Below are 10,170 nucleotides of genomic sequence, written 5' to 3'. Positions count from 1 at the left end.
ATCCCTCTAAACCTTTCCCATGTACCTGTCCAAATGTCTTTTAAATGTTGTAACCGTACCCGCCTCTACTCCCACCTCCCCCCGCCCCCGGCAGCTCATTCCATACACGCACCACCCTCTGCGTGAAGAAGTTGCCCCTCAGTCTCGCACAACATTGAACACACCTGAACAGCGAATAGGGCGGGACACCTACCATCAGCCCGTCTCCATGTGACTCTGTATGCTGTGGCCCTGGCAAACCCAGTCCAGCTGATACCAATCCGAGAGCTTTGGGTTTCAACCACTTGGAGGTTGGTCACACCCCCCGCCAGAGATTCTGACAAAGAAAAAGGCGGTATTGTTTAAGACACAGAGACAAATGATGTTTAGTAAGAGAGAGAGAGATCGTTCTGTTGATCGGACCTTTTCTTTTCGAAAGGTCAAGCCCACAGAATCATAGAATAGAATCATAGAATCCCTACAGTGCAGGAGGAGGCCATTCAGCCCATCAAGTCTGCGTCCGACAACAATCCCACCCAGGCCCCATCCCTGTAACCCCATATATTTACCCTGCTCATCCTTCTGACACTAAGGGGCAATTTAGCGTGGCCAATCAACCTAACCCGCACATCTTTGGAGCGCTCAGCCAAATCTCCGTTCACTGCATCAGGATCAGAGAATCCCACCGGCATGAATGGCCGGAGAATCCCACCCTATGTTTCCCCCTTTTGGGTGGGTGGGGAGGGGGGATCTAGAACTCGGGGTCAGAGTTTCAGAATAAGGGGTCTTCCAATTAAGGGGAGGAGAACCTTTTCTCTGAGTTGTTAATCTTTGGAATTGTCTACCAGGGAGAGATTTGAGCGGCCTGGGCTGACGTAGATTCTTTCATGACTTAGAGAGGGGTCGAGCAAGAAAATGGAGATGAGGTCAAGATCAGGTCAGCAGGCTGGAGGAACTGTATGGTTTATTCCTGCTCCTGTTACCCTCACTCAGCCCAAAACAAGGAAGGTGGCTGGGTGGTGGGAGGACTTTTTGGGGTAGGGGGGGCGGGGTGGTTTGCATGGTTACCAGTGAGGTGGGGAGGAGGGGATTGGTTGCTCTGAGATCTGGGAGAGGGCTTTTAGAATCACAGCTTCAAGCCCAATGCCTGTTTAGTTTTGTGTGAAAATATGAATCACTCGGAACAGAGAGCTGTTGTAATCCGGAACGTTCTACCTGAAAAGGTGTTGGGAAAGTGATTCCATAAATGGTCTTAGAAGGGAAATGGAGAGGTGCTTATGGCCTAAAAGTGAGGGTGTGGAATTGAGCACCAGTGCTCTTTGAAGAGCCACGCTAGGGAAGACGGGCCAAATGGCTTCTTGCTGGTTTGTAAGCATCTCGAATTTCTATGATGGCAGCTCCACACAGAAAAAACAGGATTGATTTCTACCGCAAGGAGTTCATTCGCTCTGGAAACCTTGCTGCCACATACCAATGTCCAGATAATTCGACACTTACGTGTTCTCGCTGTGACAGTAGTGGGGGTTCCCTGTCTGTTTCCTACCATTGCCGAAATGCCAATGGCGTACATCGTATTTGGCTGCAATCCTTCCACATCGAACGTGTTGACGGAACTACTCAACACTCTGCTCGACTCCGCTCCTAGTTTAAACAAAGCGGTATTAAGTGATGTGTCAACAGCAAAGAAAGATTTGCATTCGTAAAAGCAACCTCGGGGTGTCCCACAACACCTCGCAGCCAATAATATGCTACATACCATAGTCTCAGAATCCCTGCAGTGCAGGAGGAGGCCATTCGGCCCATCAAGCCTGCACCGACTCTCTGACAGAGCATTTTATCCAGGCCCTTTTCCTCCACCCTATCCCCGTGGCCCCACGCATTTAGCATGGCCAATCCGCCTAACCTGCACATCTTTGGACTGTGGGAGGAAACCGGAGCGCCCGGAGGAAACCCACGCAGACACGGGGAGCACGCGCAAACTCCACACAGGCAGTGACCCAGGAATTGAACCTGAGCCCCTGGCGCTGTGAGGCAGCAGTGCCAACCACTGTGCCACCTGCGTGGATATATGAATCAGGAGTAGGAGTCAGCCACTCGGCCCCTCAAGCCTGCTACGCTATTCAATAATGTGGAGATGCCGCGTTGGACTGGGGTGGGCACAGTAAGAAGTCTCACAGCACCAGGTTAAAGTCCAACAGGTTTATTTGGAATCACGAGCTTTTGGAGCGCTGTTTCTTCATCAGGTGAATGGAGGCAGATTCACAAACACGGCGTATATAGGCAAAGACACAATTACAAGATAATTACAGGTTGGATGTGAAGAATGGTTGGAATGCGAGTCTTTACAGGTAATCAAGTCTTTACAGGGACAAATAGTCAATAAGATCATGGCTGATCTCTCCCTGATCTCAAATCCATCTTTCCACCTGTTTCCCATAGCCCTCTGACCCTTTTAATATTAGAGATATATCTATACCTAGTAGATTCTGCTTCCTCCAGCTTTTGAGTTGCAGAGACTCACAACTCTCTAGAGAGAAGAAGAATTCTCTTCATTTCAGTCTTAAATGAGTGGCCCCTTATTTTCAAATAGTGACCCCCTAGTTCTAGATTCTCCAACAAGAGGAAACATCCACTCCACATCCACCCTGTCAATATCCCTCAGGATCTTAAAGGTTTCGATGAAGTTGTCTCTTACCCCTTGAACTCTATTGGATACAAATCTAACCTCTTCAACCTTTCCTCAGAAGGCAGCCCGCTCATTCCTGGAATTAGTCCAGTAAACCTCCCCTGAAGTATTTTGAACGGTCTCAGTATAACGGGTCGGCCATTTTGGACTGAGATGAGGAGGAACCTCTTCACTCAGAGGATGCTGAACCTTGGGCGGAGTCTCTGGCCTCCCCCGCGACGGGAGCTCGCCTGCCATTGGCTAGAGACGTGATCTTCTGGTCCCACCACTGACAATGGGATTTCCCATTGACTCCACCCCATGTCACCAAGAAATTGGTGTTAAAGATTAGCCATGATCTTAGAGAATGTTGGAGCAGTTGTAAACAATTATTAATAAAGATAAAATTCACCCAAGCAAACTACCTTCCAATCTGAAAGAATGATTCGCAGTTAGATAAGGTAAGTTAAAGTTGCCACAGTCCCAGATGACCACAGGCTGCTCTTCTCCCCATTTATAGAGTGTTTTGATGACCTCAGGACACCCAAACTCATTCCAACCAATGATCTACTTCATGGAGTGTGGTCACTCTTGGTATGCAGAAGCTGAAGCAGCCAACGTGCGCACAGCAAGATCCCACAATGAGAAAACAAACAGATTATCTGTATATTTGGTGTTGGTCGAACAGCAAATATTAGTCAGGGAACCAGGGAACCCCTCCTCCCTTCGCCCAGAGTAACCCCCCCACCTCCCCCCTGTTCCTCTTCAATATAGTGCCACTAGAACAGCCCAAGAGGGTGGGCAGGGCCTCAGAAAACGCTTCAGCTGAAAGTCGGCACCTCTGGCAGTGCAGCACTCCCTCACTCCTGGCACTTGGGAGCATCACCAACTGAGCCACGGGTGACAAGTGAAATTTGGAAGATGATGGTTCCCCAATCGTTGGCATGGCGCCTTTCAATGTGACGACAGCAGTCCGGGGGGGCGCATCGCCAAGGCTGGGACGCTACCCTTAAACACTTGAAAGTACTGGAGACCTACCGTCTGCACGCTTCCAGGTGACCTTGTATGCTGTAGCCTGGGGCACTCTTCTCCACGTTATCCGAATCAGGTTATTCCGTGTCTCGAGGGTACGGAATTCTGACACATGTTCAATAACTGCATCTAAGTCATACCAATTGGAGAGAGAAGGAAAGATATTTGAAATATTGATCTAATGGGGAGGTGTGATTGTTAACCAGGATAGCGCCAGCGATGATGGAGTTCAGGTGGGAAAAGTGAAGAAAGCCAATATAAGATAAATGGTACAATTTCAAAAACCGAGGGACCAGGGATTATGGTACGGAAACCTTCAAAACCAAAACAGAAAGTGCTGGAGAATCTCAGCAGGTCTGACAGCATCTGAGGAGAGAGAATGGAGCCAATGTTTTGAATCTGCTCTGACGAAGGATCATCCTGACTCGAAACATTAGCTCTGTTCTCTCCTCGGATGCTGTCAGACCTGCTGATATTTTCCAGAATTTTCTGTCTTTGTTTCAGATTCCAACACCTGCAGTAATTTGCAGAAACCTTTGAAGTTGGCAGGAGATATTGTTATAAAGCAGAGGTGGATTACCCCCCCTCTGAGAACTAACATCGAAACACCCAAGGAGGAATACCTCACCTTAAAATCTGTAAAAAGTGTGTGAAGTGGTGTGACCTGCTCTTCAGCAACCTCTAGTGGTTAAATACAAAATAACTCCCTGACAGTCTCTCTAAAATCAATACGTAACAATTTATTTATCTATCAGTGAACAAATTAACTAAACTATTAACAAACCGAATAAATCCCTTCTATTAACTATTCCTGAATAAAACAAGATTCTAATGGAATGCTGTTCAAATAAATACTCATTAACAAAATAGAATTTAGTCACACTCTAAATTGCAACCAGGTTTTGTGCCTTCCGGAATATTCTGGGCCTACTCTGTTGATTCTTTTGTCTGGAACTTCTTTCATCTTTGGCACCTTTGCTTTCCAGATGGTGCTTTCTCTAAGACATAGATGAAGCTATGAGAGCCAGCTCTCTCTCTCTCTCTCTCGAGAGAGAGAGAGAGAGAGAGAGAGACAGAGAGAGAGACAGAGAGAGAGAGCTGAGAGCTGTTATCTCTGGCAGGTGGCAGCTGCTCTCTCTTTTTGTCCCACTGGCCCCTTCTTTTATACCAATGATGACATATCAATATTTCCCACAATAGGATTGGTTCTAGGTTGTCAAAACCACCAGAGTTAAATTTAATAGGTTTTTGGTATCTAAGTGCCTGATACAAATTGATTGGCTAAATTCAAAAGCCTGATGTCTTGGTAAAAACTGCTGCTTGGCCTTTCGATACTAATGTTTCAGTTTGAGGTCTCTGTGTACTTGCATTCTACAGTTTTTCAAACACCAAATTCTAACTGCCTATTTCCCAATCTACTCTACCCAACTTCACTATAATAAACATACTGGATCCTGGACTTTCCAAATCAGTCACTTGGTGATAACACCTTTTTTAAATTCATTTCTGGGACATGGGGGGGTCGCTGGCTGGCCAGCATTTATTGCCCATCCCTAGTTGCCCTTGGAGGGCAGTTGAGAGTCAACCACATTGCTGTGGCTCTGGAGTCACATGTAGGCCAGACCGGGTAAAGATGGCAGATTTCCTTCCCTAAAGGACATCAGTGAACCAGATGGGTTTTTCCGACAATGGTTTCATGGTCATCAGTAGATTCTTAATTCCAGATTTTTTTTACTGAATTCAAATTCCACCATCTGCCGTGGCGGGATTCAAACCTGGGTCCCCAGAACTGGATTAATAATCTAGTGATAATACCACTAGGCCCGTCACCTCCCCTGAGCAGCACTGTAAAGAGAGACTTGTTGTCAAAGCTTTTCATTTTGCACAATTCAGGACAAAGACAAGAATTTCAAATGATCAAAACAATTGATACCACAGGAACAAAGGATGCTGATTGGTTGGCGGGTCAACTCTGGTGGAGGCATTGCCATGTGAGGGAAAGCAACATCTGCTGTTAGATGTGATTCCGATATTGTACAGCACTGGCTGAATAATCCTGAGTGCGCCACCACCTAACAACCAATTTAATCAATGTAGCTCATAATGTAGCTCATTTACTCTTGCTAGAAACAACATACATTCTGCAAACAAAAGGAATATTTCCTTTTCAGAAACATTTGGGAACAGGCGGCACGGTGGCACAGTGGTTAGCACTGCTGCCTCACAGCGCCAGGGACACGGGTTCGATTCCTGGTTTGGGTGACTGCCGGTGTGGAGTTCGCACGTTCTCCCCGTGTCTGTGTGGGTTTCCTCCGGGTGCTCCGGTTTCCTCCCACAGTCCAAAGATGCGCAGGTTAGGTGGATTGGCCATGCTAAATTGCCCCTTAATGTCCCAAGATATATATATATATAGGTTAGGGGGATTAATGGGGTAAAATATAGGGATAGGGCCTGGGGAAGAGTCATAGAATCCTACAGTGCAGAAGGAGGCCATTCAGCCCATTGAGTCTGCACCAACCACAATCCCACCCAGGCCCTATTCCCATAACACCAAGCATTTACCCTAGCTAGTCCCCTTGACACTAAAGGGCAATTTAGCATGGTCAATGACTCGGTGCAGACTCGATGGACTGAATGGCCTCCTTCTGCACTGTCGGGATTCTGTGATTCTATGAATATGTTCAAGCTTTGTATATTTTTAATTATTCAGGAACTTGGGGAACCCACAGTTGCCCGTTGCTTTCTCTGCGACAAATCCCCAGCCAATCAGAGTCAATTTTTAAAAACAATCGGTATCTTTTCTTCCTGCAGTATAAGTTATTGTGAAGCTATAATGGAGGCCATGGGGTGCAAATGCCAGAGGATTGTGCCAACCCTCTGTAAAGGAAAAGCTCGTCTGGCCCAGCCCCAAGTGTTGAGTTGAATTCTGGACACCACACTTGAGAAAGAAGATGAAGGTTTTGTGGAGAGTTCAGCAGAGACTTACTAGAATGGTTCCTGCGAGGAGTCGTCGCAGTTACACGGCGAGGTTAGAGACGCTGGGGCTGCCCTTCTTGAGCAGAGAAAGATAATAAGCGATTTTAGAGAAGTGTTCCAAATAATGAAGGATTTCAACAGAGTAAATAAGGGGATACTGCTTCCACTGGGGGCCGGTCTGTGACTGGAGGGCACAGATTTAAAGTAATTCGCAAAATAAACAAGGGGGTAGGTCAGGAAAAGGTGTGTTTTCCAGCAACAGTTGTTAAAAAGTTAAAGTTTATTTATTAGTCACAAGTAAGGCTTACATTAACACTGCAATGAACTTACTGTGAAAATCCCCTAGTCGCCACACACCGGCGCCTGTTTGGGTACACAGAGGGAAAATTTAGCATGGCCAATGCACCCTAACCAGCACGTCTTTCGAACTGTAGGAGGAAACCGGAGCACCCGGAGGAAACCCACACAGACACGAGGAGAACGTGCAGACTCCGCACAGACAGTGACCCAAGCCGGGAATGGAACCCGGGTCCCTGGCACTGTGAGGCAGCAGTGCTAACCACTGTGCCATTGTGCTGCCCATATCTTGTCCATAACATCTTGGGAAAAGCAGAGGGATTGGATCTGATGTGGGTCAAATGTTGCTCCGTCAGCAGGGCTAATGTTTCAGATTTAAATCAGGAATTACAGCGGGACATTTTAGACTAACAGTGTTAGTGTCTGCCGTCAGGGAACTAGCTCAGTGGGGGCCTCTGGTGGTACATCAGTGTTATTGTAACAGGATTGGTGGTGAGTGGGGAAGAATCTGATAGTTCACAATAGAATCAGTGGTTCCTGACTTTTTACCTGTCACTGCAACCTATAAACTATCAAAAAATCTCTGAGGTACAACTATTTCCTCTGTCTTCTTCACTTACTGGGAATTTTGTTTTTAACCTCTCCCTGTCTCTCTCACTTCTAACAACACCAGGTTAAAGTCCAACAGGTTTATTTGGTAGCAAATACCATTAGCTTTCGGAGCGCTGCTCCTTCGTCAGATGGAGTGGAAATGTGCTCTCAAACAGGGCACAGAGACACAAAAATCAAGTTACAGAATACTGTGCCCTGTTTGAGAGCACATTTCCACTCCATCTGACGAAGGAGCAGCGCTCCGAAAGCTAATGGTATTTGCTACCAAATAAACCTGTTGGACTTTAACCTGGTGCTGTTAAAACTCTTGCTGTGTTCAGCCCAGTCCAACGCCGGCATCTCCACATCATCTCTCGCTTCTCCCAGGGTATTTGATCTTCTGGACCTCACCAATGTCTGTGGCATTTTGCATGGCGTGCCCCCTCCACCGTTGGAAAACTGGCAGCGGGGGAGACACCATCAGTGAGACAGGAAGATCTTGCCAGGAGGCAGGGACAGAAAGTCCCACCCAATGTCTTACATTTAAAATTTAAGTTTATTTATTGGTGTCACAAGTAGTCTTACATTAACACTGCAATGAAGTTACTGTGGAAAATCCCCTAGTCGCCACACTCTGGTGCCTGTTCGGATACACTGAGGGAGAATTTAGCACGGCCAATGCACTCTAACCAGCACATCTTTCGGACTCTGGGAGGAAACCGGAGCACCCGGAGGAAACCCACGCAGACCCAGGGAGAACGGACAGACTCCGCACAGACAGTGACCCAAGCCGGGAACCGAACCCTGATCCCTGGCGTTGTGAGGCTGCAGTGCTAACCACTGTGCCACCGTGCCGCCCATCATCTTTGTTGGATCACTGCCCTCAGGAAACCTGCGATTCGACCAGTGATTCCCTAAACAGTGGGTGCTTCACTTCAACGGCTCAGTGTGGCGGCTGCCCAGTGGGGGTTTGACAGTTCCTCACAGGAAAAGAGGAAACAACAGCCCAGGGAAAGCAACCCAACACTGGACAGGAGCTGAGACAACAGAGGAATTGTCACTCTGGTTCACCTGCCCGCTAGACGTAACGGTCATGGAGTTTCCCTCAAATGAGAGACATGAAAGTCCAAAGATGTGCGGATTGGGTGGTTCGGCCACGCTAAGTTACCTCTTAGTGTCCCAAGATGCGTAGTTTGGGGGATTAGAGGGGAAAATGCTCGGGATTACAGGGAACAGGGTCTGGGTGGGATTGCCCCTTACTGTCAGGGGGATTATGTGGGGTTATAAGGATGGGGCCTGGGTGGGATTGTGGTCGGCGCAGACTCGACAGGCCAAATGGCCTCCTTCTGCACTGTCGGGATTCTATGAAGACCCCGCACAGGCAGTGACCCAAGCCGGGAATCGAACCTGGCTCCCTGGTGCTGTGAGGCAGCAGTGCTAACCACTGTGCCAGCGTGTAAGCTTCAGAATGAAGGAGCAACATAAGCAGACTCTGACGACCCAAACTAAGGACTCAAAACACCTGATTCCTGAGGGGAGTCATACGCGAGGAGAGGAATATTCTAAAGCCTCGCTGGAATATATCTAGTCAGTGCAGGTAGCAAGCGGACAACAGGGTGGAACTTGCCGCTCACTTATTGGCTCGTTCGGAGGTTGTGGAGATCATTCTGGCTGGAGGGGGGAGTTGGCAGGTGAGGCGGAGGGAGCAGTGCTGGGGGGAGGACAAAGGGAGGGGAAAGGGTTGGCAGAGTGCAGTGTTAATGTGGACTCTTCCTGCTCTTGAAGTAAGGTAAATTATGGTCCACATTCCCACATTCTTCCTCCCTCCCCGGAGGATGGTGTGACATTTCAGAAGGATTTTGCAACTCTCTCTGAGCTACACGAACACTCTATCCATGGCCAGTGAGTCCTGGAGTCGGACTTGAATCCAGGGCTTCCCAGCTCAGAGACAGGAGAGTTACCAAACTAGCCACTCAGGCTCCAGTAAGCCAACTGGAAACAGGTACACCTTCAGAAGCCTCCTGAGGCCTCCTCAAGAGCTACTGGATAGGCTGTTACAGAGCCTGGGAACACTGGTCTGAGTTTGTACAGCGCAAGCTCAGGTTAGTCTGAACTCATTTACAGAAAATGAGCACAAGGCCCTGAGTATTGGGGCGGCACAGTGGTTAGCACTGCTGCCTCACAGCGCCAGGAACACGGGTTCGATTCCCGGCTCAGGTCACTGTCTGTGTGGAGTTTGCACGTTCTCCCCGTGTCTGCGTGGGTTTCCTCCAGGTGCTCCGGTTTCCTCCCACAGTCCGAAAGATGTGCGGGTTAGGTGGATTGACCATGCTAAATTGACCCGAGTGTCAGGGGGATGAGCAAGGGTAAATGCATGGGGTTATGGGGATAGGGTGGGATTGTGGTCGATGCAGACTTGTTGGGCTGAATGGCCTCTTTCTGCACTGTAGGGATTCTATGGTTCTATTGAATGAGGCCTGGACTCAATACAGGCAGATACACGGCTCGCCTAAAAGAATAGACCCTGGGAAATTCAGAGGCAGCTGGGAAAATTCATCACTCTGCTCATTTTGGCCATTCTGCATCTATAAGGATAATGCAACAGCTTTAACTTCCTGTTCCCACAGCTG

General features: G+C 48.1%; 1 protein-coding gene across 1 annotated transcript in view; it reads right to left on the bottom strand.

The window, feature by feature from the left end:
- Nucleotides 1-1,518: 1,518 nt before the first annotated feature.
- LOC144491891 (collagen alpha-1(VII) chain-like) overlaps nt 1,519-10,170 on the bottom strand; it is a 37,861-nt gene continuing 29,209 nt past the window's right edge. The window contains exons 8-10 of the mRNA XM_078210182.1: nt 3,683-3,805; nt 1,602-1,620; nt 1,519-1,558 (exon numbers count right to left, since the gene is read on the bottom strand). Of these exons, the coding sequence (XP_078066308.1) occupies nt 1,519-1,558; nt 1,602-1,620; nt 3,683-3,805 (182 nt within the window). The remainder of the gene's footprint in view (nt 1,559-1,601; nt 1,621-3,682; nt 3,806-10,170) is intronic.

The sequence above is a fragment of the Mustelus asterias genome, chromosome 3, assembly GCF_964213995.1.
Source record: "Mustelus asterias chromosome 3, sMusAst1.hap1.1, whole genome shotgun sequence".
In the NCBI taxonomy this organism is placed as follows: domain Eukaryota; kingdom Metazoa; phylum Chordata; class Chondrichthyes; order Carcharhiniformes; family Triakidae; genus Mustelus; species Mustelus asterias.
The sequence above is the reverse complement of the archived record's forward strand: the minus strand, read 5'-3'. Positions and strand labels throughout refer to the sequence as shown.